We start from the raw sequence: 16085 nt of genomic DNA on the forward strand, positions 1-16085 counted from the left end.
TTGAGGTTATGGCTCAACCATGACGTTATGGGTGATTTTTGATACCGAATTTGAATTCAGCGCCCCAAAATCCATAGGAATACGTGTGTCTTGTTACCAGATTCGCAAACTTTTTTTTGTGGCTGTGTAATCAATGTCTTTACATTTTCACTCTCTGAATCCAAATCTGAACTTATTTTTTTGTATTTCTCAAGTAATTGAGGAGTTTTCGACGGTACCGACAGGACATGGAATTAAGATACGCGCACCTGAGAGTGTAGTTTAACTAATTTTTTGAAAAACCAAATTGACTATTTAATCGTCTCTACAAGTGAAATTTATTGAACAAGTATCCGAGTAACAAATCTTACTCAAATTTACATTTATTTTAATATTTTTTTCTTACACTAAAATAAATTAAATATGCGTGGGACCGACAGGACATGAAAACGAACGATAACTTCGAAGTTTTTTTTTATAATAATCGATAAAACAAGAATTGAAGTTTTAGAAAATGTATGTTTTTATATTATTATTCATACTAATGATATAATTTAGGTTGCAGCGCGGTAAATGACGGTAATAGTAGTTCAATTTGGCTAAAACCTGAGGAAACTGGTACTCACAATATGGGACCGACAGGACATCTTTGATGGTTTTTTATTTTTAGCTATAATTAGAAATAATCAAGATTATTCAAAATGAGGGAGGTTGTTCTTCATATTGAGCTCCTATTGTGAGAATTTTTGCATTGCCCATCTCTTCATTATTATTGACTGCAGAGCTTAGACATAAAATGGCCGAATTTTTATTTGCGATCATTGTGAAAGAATAATTCTGCTAGGAGATATGAATGGATGGGTGGGCATCCAAAATCAGGATACAGAAAGAGTACTAGGCAATTTTGAAGATCCAAGAATAAACTATAACGGAGATAAATTAGTTGTATTATGCTTAAAAAGGGGTCAGTTTATGACAAATACTTAGTTTAGTCGTAAAATGATCCACATGTACACCTGACCTAAAGGAAATAGCCACAGTATAATTGACATTGTTGTTGCGGATGAAAGACAAAGGGCCGGTTCTACCAACCTCGGTCAAAAATTTAATCCTCGGTTAAAGCTAGTTACGCGTTCCACCACTTTTTAACAGCCGGTTAACTCACATTAACCACTGTTAAATCTAAGCGGTCAAGATTGGTCGGTTAGGGCGATTTAATTCTCCTTTAACCTAAAAAGTGCAGTGTCGTTTTGAAATATGGAGTTTTGGGAAGAAGTTCTGAGGTCATCTGTTGACGAAGTGGAAGAAGAAATTTTTGAATTTATCCGCAGGGACCGCAATAGAAAAAGCTTGAAATTAAAATAATAAGTTGAACGATTTTTAAAGGTTGCTTTAACCAGAAAAATAGTAATGGCATTCAACCAGAATTTGGTTACTTAATCCCTTCGTTGGCAGAGAGAATTCGACAAAAAGTGCCCAAAATGGCAGGAAATTTGTTATCGTGAAAATTTGTATCCTGGGTATTTTGGGGTCGCTGAGTCTGAATCTGAAGTCAAAATTCAGAAATCCAAAACGTTTCAGCGACCCCAAAAACCAGTAAGTACCGAGATTCGGATTCAGCGACTCCAAAAACCCTCGAGTAAGACTTGAATGCAAAATCGGAGTAAGTTAAATAGGAAAAAAGAAGACTGACACATTTTGCGTCAATGCCACACAGGGCACGGGAAATTTTGACGCATTTTGCGTCAATGCCAACGAAGGGGTTAACGACACATTTTCGTGGTTTCTCTAGAGTCTTATTTAATTTTCTATAAAAAGACGAATTTTCAATAATAATATTTTCATAAAAAAAATAATTTTCGGATTTAAAAAAGGTAATTTTTCACATTATATTTTAATTTCCTACCAACTTTTTAATTTTCAAGCCAAGAAGATGAATTTTCTATAACAAAAAAATGAATGCTTAATAAAGTATCACCTTATATTGAAAGGACACAGCACAAAATACATTGCAAAAATGTGTCCATCAAATTGGCTGAAACTTTCAGTAAATAATGCTCTCGGCATGTCGAACAAAAGTTTCCTGTGACATTTCAAGATGCTATGACTAGTTTTGGAGCTATTTCATACAGAAGTACCCAATTTTGAAGTATCATTCAGAGGTCAAAGTTAATTTTTCTTTTGGAACCCGTTATTTTGAACCCGGACTTGAAAAGTCAAAAAAATAACTTAATATATAGCTCAATTCTGTTGTAGTTTCGAATACTTACTATTTTTGGCACTACTCAGGAACCACGACGTGAAGGTAATAGAATTATGTTCCTTTTGGGGTGCTTGATTAAAATGAGTCCCCTTGCTTTTCACTACTCGGGGAGCTTTATTACAGTGAGTCCCCTTGCTTCTCACTAGTCGGGTGTGGTTTCAATAGTAAGAGGCAAGGGAACTCACTGTAATCAAGCACCCCCAATAGTTAGAAGCAAGGGGACTCATTTAAATCAAGCACCACAAGGGAACATTTTCCTGTTACGTCCACATCGTTCTTCCTGGGTAGTGCTAAAAATAGGAAGTATTTAAAACTACAACAGAATTGAGACATTTCTGATTCAAGTCTGGGGTAAAAATAACAACTTTTGCCTGAAACATTCTTATGTATCTAGACTCTATTTCGAGATATATCACACTGTAGATTAAAATAGTCCATGAAAGACGGTATTTAAACGATTTCTTCAGAATTTGCCAAAACTTTTAGAGTTTTCCATACCTTTTTTCAATACAGAGGCTTCACAGTATGATTAAATATCATTATTCTATTAATTAAACCTGATAAAATCTCTAATGTACGTTAAGTTTTATCTCTAGTTATTCTAGACATAGTCCCAGGATACTTTAAGACCTGGTACTTCTAGATCCCTTAGTTTGGAAACTAGTCATAGGATCTTGAAATGCCACAGGAAGGTTTTGTTCGACATGCTGAGAACATTATTTTCTGAAAGTTTCAGCCAATTTGACGCAGACATTTTTAATTCAAAATTGATCTTTGCTAGTTCAAATTTCACAATTTGACTGGTAATTTGTCTTTTTGATTGAAAATTGTACTATTTCGTTGAAAATTCACGCCTTTGGATAAAATATCTTTTTTTTTGTGTGTGTGTAGAAAATGATCTCTTTTTCTTTGAAAGTTTATCTCCTTGTTTAAACATTCTTTTTTTCGTTAAAAATGCAAGCACTCCATCTAAATATTTATCATTTTAGTTGCAAAACCATCTTTAAGATTTGAAATAAAATTACTTGGTTGAAAGTTAAACTCTTTCGTTAAAATATATTTTTTTTTTTTATTGAAAAATCGCTATTTAGTTAAAAACTTGTTTTTTCTTTGGATGGAAATAAATTTTTTTGACGAAACTTGAACTTTTTAGTTGAAAATTATTTTTTGTATTACAATTTTTTTTTCTTCTACTATAACTATTATTTCCGTTGAATCGTCCATAATTTTAGTTAAAAATACATCTTTTTTTTTTAAATTCAACTATTCCAGTTAAAGATTCATTACTTTTATTTAAAAAATTAATTTATTCTGCAATTTTTTGCTCTGATGTTTTGTTTCTTATCGAGATTTTGGATAGGAAATAGAGCCTTTTAACCCTAGACGGATCCTATACATCTTTTTGCCCTCATCGGGCCCCGTGGGTCACAAATGTCCCCCAATTGGATTCCTTGTGCACAATTTTTGCCTTTGATCGGAATCACATGTTAATGTACACCACCATTCTCTTCGTTTTTTAATGTCGAAGAGACTGCTGTATATAACATCGCATTTAAATAAATTTAAAATGTTGAAAAAAATAGTTAAACAAATAAAAATCGCAAAAAATGGTGTTTTTGACTTTTTTTTTGGAAAAAATCATATGATTTATTTTCTAATTAACTAATTTTGAAATTTCGAACGGAATTTTAAAGGAAACAAATCGCCCTTTAAGGTAGTGTAGGTTATAATTAGGTTCCTTCCAAAAAGTATATTTATTTGAACATTCGAAGTTAGAGAATTTAAAAAAATGAGAAATACAGAAGTGCGGGCAGAATGCGTATTATTATAAATAATTTTAATGTATAATAGACCAATCTCTTTTGTTTCTGATGAACAATAAGATGGTTTCATTTAAATAAAGATAAAAAATTAAGAAAAAGTTTTTTTTTCAATGAAAAAGCGGTTAGTAAATTTGAAAGATAGGAAAAATTCGTCGGCATTAAAAAAAGAAACCTTTTCTACAAAACAATTTTTATTTCCAAACTAATTCTCGAAATAAAATTGAATTAAGAAACATTAAATTTAATTGAATATTGCATTAAATAAGCTCAATCTACTTCGGTGCAAAGTTTGCACAAGACCGCCCTACGTTCGTCACAAATAGGTCGGTTGCAACTTCTCTCTCTTTCCTGCAACACCGTAGTCACAGCATCGGCACTTTTTAGTTCGTATATTCTCGACATCTTGGATGAGAAAAAAATGATTCATTCATTATTTATTAATTTATTTATTATTGGAAATTATGAGCACTGTATTAATAAAATTTAATAAAACAACTTTACATTTATATATATATATATAACTCAGCATTAGGTTTGAAAATTTAGATGAAGTAATACATAGAACAGGAAAATAAGGAATTTTATACTGACATCAAAGAAAACCCAGATACAGCACAACCCCAGAACGAGACTAAAAAAAAAGGGCAGGAAGCAAAAAACGCCCTCAATCACACTAGAAAGCTATATCAACGACTACGCATTACTCATTAACTTGATAGTACATGACGTGACGGATGGAGATCCAGAAATAAAGAAGAACTACAAATCTACGAGAATAATTATCTACGCTGACAAACAAGAAGACCATGACAAATTAAAAAACTGTTCGCCGAGAAAAGTGTGCCTTATTACACATATTCCATGAAACAAGACAAACACAGAAGCTCGTTATTCATAGACTGGGGGACCCGACAGAGAGCGACATACAAAACGATCTGGAGCGACAAGGACTACAAATAAAGAAAGCACTCAGGCTAAAAACCAAGGCTACAACATCACAGGATGCAAAATATGACCCTGTTTTTGACTCGTCCGTCTACATGGTGATTCTGCATAAGGATACTAAACTAAAGGACGCTTTCAAAATTAAGGCAGTATGCTGCATGAGAATCGGATGGGGAAAGTACCGAAATACAAGACTGATCACACGGTGTCGAAGATGCCAGAACTTTAGACATGGAACGGAAAATTGCTATCAAAACCCTCGATGTGTCAAGTGTCTATTAAGCCACCTCACGACAGACTGCCCGAAACCCAGTGAGCAAAAACCGCAATGTGTCAATTGCAAAGGTGAACACCCTGCAACGTATAGCGGATGTGGGACATTCAAAAAGCATCTTGAAAAAGTGGAACTCTTAAGGATTAAAAGAAGTCCACAACTACAAAAGCATCGGCCTACACCAGTCTACAATAATGAAAAGGAATCGTTAAACTTTCCAGCTTTACCACGAAGCAGAGGACAATACAGCCGACCAAAGTCAACTCTATCAACAACAACTCGAACAGAAAACACGCCATCAGTATGGACAACTGGCTAGGCTCTGCCGAGACAGCATAACCAACGCACAACCCCAAAGACAATGAAACACCAATCATACAGGATCGACTGGGCGTCTTCCAGGAAATAAACCAGCTATGTGATATAGGTAAACTCTTTAAATTAGCGATTAAACTAAAAAAAAAATTGTATACATCCTAAAGTAATTTTCAAACATTACAAGCCATTAGTGAGTTAGCTGTTGAACTTTATGGATAGTCCCGTTAAGCGTGAAAACTTAAAAATAGTACACTGGAACTCCAGTAGTTTAGAAAAGAAAAAGCTCAAAATAACCATGTTTCTTGACAACTATGATGTAGATATATTAATGGTCAGGGAAACATGGTTCAATAATAAATCTAAGGTACGGTTACCTGGATATAAATTCTTTAGAAAAAATAGGACAAGCAAAAAACCCGCAGGAGGAGTAGCCATGTATGTTAAAAAGCATATCCTATGTATTGAAGTTAAGCTAGACAATATAAAATAATTTGAAGCGCATGCAATTAAGCTAGAAAGTCATATAATGTTAGTATCCGTCTATGCCCCACCCTAAGTATCAAGGTCTTAATAGCTGGAGATTTGGATTCCAAGCATGTCAGCTGAAACTGCAACAATAATAATAAAAATGGAAACATAATCTGTAACTACACAAATCGAAATCCCTTTGCCTAGTATTTCCGGACACTTTTACTCTATATCCTAGTATGCTCGACCCAGCATTGTAGAACTAGCCATCAACAAAAACATAGTAAATGTGCAAACAATTGACGTTCTTGACGAACTTGCCTCTGATCATAAGCCGGTATTAATCTTGATGAGTGATGACAACATTAATATAGAATTACCGTGTTCTCCTAAACTCTTAAACTATAGAAAAGCTGACTGGAAAAAATTTAAAGAACCCATTAACAGTAGAATAATAGCAAACTCAAAACTTGATAATATTGAATCGATAGATAAAAGCGTAAATGATATAATAAATATAATTAATAATTCTATCAAAGACTCTATCCCTACCGGAGAAACCTTTGAACATAAAAATAAACTCCCGGAAAATATAAATCAACCAATTAAACACAGAAACACTTTGAGAACATTTTTACAGAAAACTCGAAATATACGGCAATACCTAATTAAAATAATAGGTAATTGCCTCTGTGATAGAACCTATGTAGTAGAAGTTAATTGTAAAATATCGACAGAAAAACTTGTTAAACCAGTCATTCAGCAATGTTCTTTCCTTGGCCCAGTATTATTGCTATATTACATAAATGATATACCAAAGTCTAGCGATGTAAAAATAGCCTTATTTGATGATGGCATAGTAATTTATACAGCGTCTCAACGTAAAAGAATTGCGATAAACAAATTACACAAGACTGAACTTGTTATATTTTCTCATAATGATGGCGATAAAAATATTCCAGAGTTAAAAATGTATAATGAAACTATTAAGCCAGGTAAACATGTCAAATCCTTAGGAGTAATACTAGATTCAAAACTCAGCTGTAGTACAAAAAGAGGGACAAGGATCACCGCGTTGCACACAAAAACTAAAATCTCTACAGTATATACATATATTAGATTAACCTAGGTTAAGTTGTAATATATTCTAAATCACAAAATTAAATAGGGTTTTCTCAAATTTTTCCTGAATAATAAGATCCAAAACTGCCGAAATATAAATTTACCACACCTACAATAAGAACTCAAAAACTATTTTCGGGTAAAGTCGCTTAAGATAGGAACCAAAAAATTGTATAACACGGCTGTGTGACAAAAATCTAAGAACAATAAAGAACATTTTTAATTAACTATCGTCACTTGGCCTTCACCCAGCACACCACATGGACCTGATTCGGATCCGATCTTCGACGCCACGAGTAACGTCACGATCCACCATACCACGACCGGTATTCTCTCTCTCTCTCTATCTGCCTTGGGAGTTAAGAGAAAATAAATAATATTCACACCTAAAAATTTTCGACTGAAATTTTTGCCGTCGGACATTTATCATCTACTCTTTTCATAGCAATTTTGATTTTTCTCGAACGCCGCACAATTTTGGACTTCGGTCCCTGATCCGAAACCGCACAAAGAGTAAGCAGTCCGTAATGCCCTCTGGGTGTCAATCTCACTGATTACTGAGCGACAAAATATCTCGGGCCTCGCGCCCTATTGAAATCTAAGTGATCTTGGACTTCGGTCCCTGATCCAAACCGCTTAAACAGTAATTAGTCCTTAATGTCCCCTGGGTGTCATTCGCACTGATTACTGAACGAGAGAGCTCCCGGATCTCGCACCTGTTTAAATTTTCTGTTGTGGGGCTTAACTCTCGCCAAAAGAGGGCCCGGGCCACCTAGAAACAGCTTGAAAAGGAACAGCAAGCTTCTAGGGAACGTGGTTATTCCACCGCACCCAATGGAGACGATCACCCTCAACCGGATCACGAGTTTCCGGCCAATTCACAAACAGGAACGCCTTCGCCCAGAAGAAAACGGCCGTGTCCGACACTCGACATTGTATCACCAATCAAGAGTAGGAACCCACCCTCACCACGGAGAGGCTGTCTACCATATTCGCGGATGGTCCGGAGGACCTCCGACGCTTTATTTCCAAAGCCCAAACGCTGTTTGACCTTTCTTCCAGAGGGTTTGGTTTACCCAGGGGACATATAAGGCCATCCTGGCATAATTCAAGATCGGGAGGTCCAAGAATTTAAGATAGAGAAATTCTCAAAGGGAATGCTGACTCCGTCTACATTTCCAAGGATTTAGAACGGTGGAATGGAACCTTTAAACACCTGGGAGATTTTCAAACAAACCGCGGGAAAGAGAACCTTCCAGCAACGCCCAGTAAGCCAACAAAATCCACCAGAAGAAATAAAAGAACTGGACTCTTGGCTCCTTCGCACCCAGGGATACGTTTTCGTGAAACCACTCGAATCTGCACAAAAAGAATGACTAGAAGGTCCCCCAGTAACATTACGATTTCTTTCGATTGTTTAATAATTAAAACCACCGGCCCCTTTCGGGCCACCAAACATATACGAGGGAATGTTTCCAATTGTTTTAACAGCGAACATATCAAATCCTTCAATTTAAACTTAATTCTTAATCGTATGTCTGAATGTAGCAACATTCTTTTCTTTGAGTTTTTCAAAATAACCTAATCGACATAGTTCTTTAAGAAGAATTTCTGGGTCCATCATTTTGTTCCACAATTTTTTTTTTGAGGCTTTACATACAGATTTTCGTGCTTTCCGGAGGATTGATTTGAATAAAAATCAAAAATGTTTCGTAAATTAATCGTTTTTAGACAATTTCTCTCACGTTCATCTTATGGGAAATTTTGAAACTGGTTTGGATTCTATTTGGAGTACACTGCGAGCAAAAAGTGTGCCTCAGAAAAAACAAATAAGGTGGGGCGATGGTCGTGGGGACAAAAGCGTAGGCTTTGGACCCACTCCTTCGGCTTGCGGGTTCGATTCCCGCCTCGCACTCTGGAAGAGTCTCGGCGGCCCATGCGGTGAACACTAGCCTAGCAAGGGAGTTGTTCATGTCCGGAGAATCGTGGGACCGGTACCTCTAGAGAAAAAGGTTTTCTCTAAGTACTTAAAGCTATTGCTCTTGGTGGTTCGGAACCCATCTTAAACTGTAGGTCCCCCTTCCACCACCAAGTAAGTGTGTGGGGGTAAGGAATAGAGAAGAAGGTGCAAGAAAAATGTAAATCACAAAGGGGCCACATTAGAAGCTTCCATTCCAGAAAAAACAAATTCAGCTTAATTTTGTTTAAATGTGCACTGAATTACCAAAAAAACTCAGCTTCCAGCGAATAAATTATTATTGTACTATTTTGCCTATCAGTTGAACATTTAAAAATTAATTAATTTGTTGAACAGTCTTATATTTTGCTCCGACTACCCTTGGATACATCCTTAAAACAAAAATAATATTTTAATTTTAAAGTTTTTTAACTTAACTCATGTCAGCATTAAACATAAAAAGCAAAAAGTTGAACTTTTTAGCATTTAAAGTGTAATATCGAATTGAAAGCTTTTAATGTTGTGGAAATAAAAATTGGAAACTAACAATTAATTTAAAATGTGAAAGTTTTTCAAATTGAAAACTTCAAATTAAACCCATCAGCTGCTGGCTGTACCGTATGGTACCACGCGTTTTATCTCTTTTGAATTAGTTAAATAAGTTCAGTTTCAATTAGTTGTTTGAACTACTAGTTATTTAATTAATTAGTTAAATTAGAAAATTAGCTAATTAGTTATGGTTACTTAAAGTAAAATAGTTGACACATTGGAAAGGAGTTGAAAATCCGCAAAAAAAATTCCGCAGCTGATGGGTTGAAGCAACCAAAATACTAAAATTTTTAATTTAATTTGTAGAAATTTTAATTATATATATATATTAAATTTAAATACATTATGGGTTAGGATGCGCAAACTCGATAACATATGTGTTAAGTTCGGAAAATTATACATAATTTGATTATACTTAATTTTATATTAAAAAATGCATACATACCTCGACCTCGTCAAAACCGCTAAAACGCTCTACAAGATTTAACAGTGGTTCCAAACACTGTAATGGCGTAGTAGTACCGCATGTCTTTAAAATTAGTCTGCGTTTCGAAACAAACATACTGCTCTCACTGAAATATAAAAAAATGAGAATGGATTAAACTTTTAGAAAAATCTATGTAAATTCTATTTGACAGCAGAAGAGAGCAAAAAGGATTCCTACATTGAAGTTATAGTTTCTTCTGTCAATCGTATTAGAGAAGTTGGCACCGCCATCGTGAATTTCCAACGTAAGGGAAGTTATGCCGAATATTATTAGATTTGTGCTTCATATTGTACAACAAAATATTTGATTTCAATAAAATTTGAAGGAACATCTCCCATAATGATTGTAAGAACCACTGAAAAACCAAAAATGATAGTAGTTTTTTGAATTTCGAAACAACAAATAAATCCAATCACAAGTTGCACTCATTCTAATTTTCCAAAAGTCCTTTACATAACTCAATATGAATTTTTTTGTAAATTGAACTCAGCGCAACTTTCAGCTTTCGAAATTCTAAAAATGAGTACTTAGTTGTTTTTCAAAAATTTTATTTCAGCTATTCATAAACGGTTAACTCGTGCTATAGAGAGCACGAGTCTAGCAGAACTTTCTTTTTTTGAAAATTGAAAATGGCGTCCCTAATTTTTAGAAATCAGTCAATTTGCGGTGAATAACCATTCTATTTCTGCAAGATATCATGAACGAGAAGGTCTTTATTACTGATTTTTAAATGTTAAAAACGTTGTCTTAAAAATGTTTCATCTCTTGCGTCACTTGCGAGAGAAAAATGTGAAATTTATAAAGAATATTTATAAAGATATATTTAATTGAAGGTGTCTAGTTGCATGCCATTAAATTTACTCAATTGAAATATATATTTTAATCGAGTTTTTGAAAATAATTTATATTAATGAATGCAAACTTAAAGTTAACTACATATTCTTGATACTGGCCGTTCTAACCAAAAAATGTTGTCATTATCACGCGTGATAACTCCGGTTATCAGGTTATTACATTCCAGAAAAAAGAACCGAAGTAAAAATATGCTATTCAATAAATTTGCGTAATATTACAATCGCAACTGCCGTGGAATAAAGTTCTTGCTAAGGATTATAAGAATTATCTCTTTCTAGCAGTACATATTTCAGATAATTTCAGATTTTCATTTGATGACTGCAACCACCTATCTCACGGTTGTGAGACGTGGTTATGGCTGAAATTTTACCGCGATTTCGCTGGAAGCGGGTGCAATTTTTCAGATTAGCACCCGCTCCCGGCGATATCCTGCGGTTGTCCTTATGACAAATTTTTAATTATATATATATACACACACACACACAGAGTCGAACTTCGCACACTGTCACCCATCAGGATCGGGCGTATCGTACACTGTAAGAGCACGTGGTCTAACCCTTCAGCCAATCGGCGTCAAGTTAGAGAAGCGTATCGATACGATGTCTTTTAGGTGCCCCTGATAGCATACGATTGTTCTCGGATACGTCGGCCGCTAATCACCTGATTCTTACAGTCTCCGCGAAACAGCTGAGACTTATTTTCGCCTCTTGCGTAGCGTTAGAAAAATTTATTTTTTATTTTCATTACTATTTTTTACGAATAAAACAAGAACTACGTGTCCTATTGAAAAATTATCCGTGGCAAATTTGTAGCTCTATTTTGGGTAAGCAACTTTTTTTCATTATTTGTCTTTATAGCTTGTGTCGTTCCTCAAAAAATAGGATTCTTTTATTTTCCATTTTATTTTTTATGATTCAAATAAAAACTACGCTTCCTATCACAAAGTGGTAGCTGAAAAATCTGTAGAACTTTTTGAAATGCACAATTTTTTTCAATCTATCTATTTTCGTAACTAGCATCGTTTTTCCGAAAATTTTATTATTTTATTTTCAATGATATTTTTAAAGGCTAAAATAAAAACTACGTATCCTATCAAAAAATGATTGTTGAAAAGTGTGTAGCTCTGTTTAGGATGAACAAATGCTGTATATTTATTTTCTTGGTAGCTTGTGTCGTTTATCTAAAAAAAATTTAATATTTCTGCTTTAATGCTGTTTTTTACGAATAAAACAAAAACTACGCGTCCTATAAAAAAGTAAATAATAACAAATTTGTAAATCTTTTTGGGGTGCAAACTTTTTGTCAATTTATCTTTTTTCGTATCTTGCATAGTTCGACCGCAAAATAGAATTTCTGATTTGTCATTATTTTTTATGCAATCTTTTAATTTTTGGTTTTCCAGAAAACGACGAAAAGTTATTATAATAATCTTGTAGGATGTTGCAAATGCAACGTTATCATAACTCCGGTAATTTTTTCTGGCCAAAAAAAGTTATGATAAATTGTTCGTTTTTTTAGAACTACTAACATCCATACATAGAATTTTTAAATTAAGAAAAAATTTCTCTCAAAAATGTTAAAAATTGTCTAACCTTTTGAATTTTAATCTAAAACACAAAAACTAATACCTTCTCTGATGAGAATATAAAAGTCCATAAAAGGTATATTTGATTTGTAAACGATAAGTATCCCAACAAAATTCCGGAATTCAAATTATTGCTATTACTTAAATGATTTCTTAAATAGTACATAAAAATAGGCAAACAGCAGTTGGATAATTTAGTGGTAATAATAAAATAAAGTTTTGGATTAATATCTTTCAATAATTATAATTACCTCAGGACGTAAGCATCGACCTGGTCATTTCGACAAAAGCTGATAATCTCGCAGCGCACAATCTTCAGCAATGATTCCCATTTTTGTCTGAAATAAAGTACATTTTTAGACAATTTTACAAAGACTTTAACCTATTTATTGCAAAATCATCGCACACGTGTGAGTCATCTCCTTAAACTTCTACTATTTCAGTTCCATGATATAAGTAAATATATTGCACAAGTACATTATACTTAGAATAGCGCCACAGTGCTAAATTTAAGAGAGGGAATGAGTATCACAAAACACTATTACTGCACTATTACTGACCAAGCGATCTCCTACATCAACTTGTTCTACAAATATTTTAAATAAGAGAGAACACGTTGATGTTCCAGAAGCGAGAATCACTACCTAACTTTTTCAGGAAAATTAAACCTATCCTGAATTACGCTAGATTTGTGCTCTGTACCGTCGCAAAACCTTTGTTAAAAAATCACAATTTTAGCCGAAATTCCCCCTAAAAAAGTGTTCTTTTTTTGAGTCAACGCTATTTTTTTGTTTTGAAAAATAAAAAATTGTGCTGGGTAGCCTCTTACAGTTATCGACAGTTATATGAAAAACAGCAAAACAATGTGAACTCTTATCATTTTCTGCGTGAATATTCATCCTATGACATAAATGTTGACTGCTGGTTGAGGGCACGGGGGGTCAAGCCCAGGCCCACCTCCCTCCGGGATACGACCTTGGGACCGTTACCGAAGTTCGGCCCGAGTAGATAGGTTAGGCCGGTTCTGGACCACTTTTTTCCTTACGAATATCAAACTTGCGGCAAGAGCGCAGAAGGCTGTAAGAATAGATTCGCTCCTTGTGTTGATTAACGAATCCCAGTTTGAACGATCCACACTATCGATATTGGAAATCAATACTTAAAAATCATGGGAATTGATATTTTCAGCCCCAAAAATATAGAATATGATATGATATACGATATCGCAATATTAAGGCTATTTAATACCTGTTATTCCCGAAATTGAAGTTTTTCACCCCAAAATTATAATTTTTTATGTATTAAATGTTTATAGCAATGGTGCGTCATTGAAAATTTCCAAGATTTGCTACCGCCCTCGTGCTATTATGACAATTCTCGGTAAACAAAATTCCATTCTGATGACGTCACCGTTGTTCCAGGAATCCTTATCTACAGTGTTGCCATGTTTCAACTTTTTTCCGTACGAATAGCAATAAGTAAAACGGAGTCTGGATCGCTATGGGTGAATGCATATCCGTGTTAGTTATAAGGTGTGCATCCGTGTGTGGCAGGTTAAGAGTGCTACTTGGTGCTAGGAGATGAGTGATCATCCCCTGATAAGTGAACCGCCAGAAGGTATGATGATGTAAGTGGTGACATATTTCCTGTATATTGACGAATTTATCGTTGATAATAATTGATTGTTATTGTCAATATAATTCTGAGAAATGGTCGGTGTCTTTGATGTAGAGTGTGTGATATGATTATTTTCAGGGTAATTTCTGAGAATTGTATTTTGCAAGTTTAAGCAGGTTTGAGTCGAAGAGTACAGAGTGGTGAATCATCATCTCCTTTGATAGCTGAGCCGCCGCTCGGGAGATAAGATAATGACGTAGATGGTTTCTTTCACATACACATGAGAGGGTGGAATTTCGAAGAAATATTTTTTAAAAACTTCAAAAGAACTTTAACTAAAAACTTCTACCATTATTGTTTTTAATGCGAAAAAGATGCATGTGTTTAGGTGACATTTGATATGAGGTTTATGCATGACATACTGTTTTGACTATAATTTTAATTTACTGCTTCCTGATAGATGAAAAATTATTCTGTAGTCTAGAATCATCCAGAAAATTAAAATAAAGAAATATTCAAAGTCAATTGAATGGTTTAGACGCAAGAAAGGTATCTAAAATCATAAAAATAGGATTCCATAAGGTAGATCAAATGCTCAGGGATCCTTGTCGCTTTATTCACGTATCAAGTAGAAAGCGAGCGAGAACTAGAGATACGTTAAAGATTTAAAATAAAAGTTTAAAAAATACAAAATATAATAAAATATTTGAAAATTTTTTCAATCATCCACTTATGCTACTGTATAGTTTTTATAGAAATCGAGAATGATCTAGTTTAGCGTTAAAATTCTTTTTGTATAATGTTAAATCTTCTGAAACAAAAAAGGTAGATTATATATTACTAACAGGGACCATAGAATCCTACCTTACCGATATTCTACAGCTGTGGTGGTTCATGCTATGTTTCCACAATATTCGGAATGGCTTCATCAAATTATAATACGCAGTTTTTTTGTAAAGAACTTCAAGGTTATTTTTAGTGACGCATTACTTTTTTTAAACTGCAAAAATGTTAGATTTCAAACGTGTCTAGATGTGTCGATTATAGTTTAGAACCTTGTAGAATATTTCGACAAAAAGGGGATATATTAATAGATAGGGACAGTAAATCATCTGCAGCATGTATACTTCAGAGAGAAAAATAGATGGAGAGAGAGAGAGCCATGTATTAAAAAATGACTGAATTCAAAAAATAATTTTGTAAAATTTGTAATATTACAGACGGCTTTACGATTGAGCGACTCGAAAAATACCAGTAGATTTTTGAGAGGTACTTTTACATACAGTGGATCACTGCAATAGATGTAGAATTTATTGATATAGCTAGGATGCGAAATAAACTATTAGCCATGAAGAAAGACGTTATATTTCAAACGTGTCTAGAAGTGTCGATTATAATTTACAACCTTGCAGAATATTTCGACAAAGAGAAGATATATTAATAGATAGAGACAGTAAATCATCTGCAGCAAGCATACCTTAGAGAGAAAAATAGATGGAGAGATAGAGAGCCATGTATTAAAAAATGTTTGAATTCAAAAAATAATTTTGTAAAATTTGTAATATTGCAGAAGGCTTTACGATTGAGCGACTCGAAAAATACCAGCAGATTCTTAAGAGGTCCTTTTACATACAGCGGATCACTGCAACAGATGTAGAATTTATTGATATAACTAGGATGCGAAATAAACTATTAGCAATGTAGAAAGACGTTATATTTCGAACGTGTCTAGAAGGGTCGATTATAATTTAGCACCTTTTAGAATATTTCGACAAAGAGGAGATATATTAATAGATAAAGATGCTAAATGATATGCAGCATGTATAGTTTAGGGAGAAAGAGA

The 16085-nt window shown here is 34.0% G+C and overlaps 1 protein-coding gene across 2 annotated transcripts in view; it reads right to left on the reverse strand.

Moving 5' to 3' along the window:
* LOC117181787 (S-adenosylmethionine decarboxylase proenzyme) overlaps positions 1-16085 on the reverse strand; it is a 137387-nt gene that overhangs the window by 82806 nt on the left and 38496 nt on the right. The window contains exons 2-3 of one of the 2 annotated variants that reach the window (XM_033374756.1): positions 12877-12963; positions 10144-10270 (exon numbers count right to left, since the gene is read on the reverse strand). In XM_033374756.1, the coding sequence (XP_033230647.1) occupies positions 10144-10270; positions 12877-12963 (214 nt within the window). Of the gene's footprint in view, positions 1-10143; positions 10271-10362; positions 10467-12876; positions 12964-16085 lie in introns of those variants that run through there. The other variant, XM_033374757.1, reaches the window with a different exon arrangement.

The sequence above is a fragment of the Belonocnema kinseyi genome, chromosome 10, assembly GCF_010883055.1.
Source record: "Belonocnema kinseyi isolate 2016_QV_RU_SX_M_011 chromosome 10, B_treatae_v1, whole genome shotgun sequence".
In the NCBI taxonomy this organism is placed as follows: domain Eukaryota; kingdom Metazoa; phylum Arthropoda; class Insecta; order Hymenoptera; family Cynipidae; genus Belonocnema; species Belonocnema kinseyi.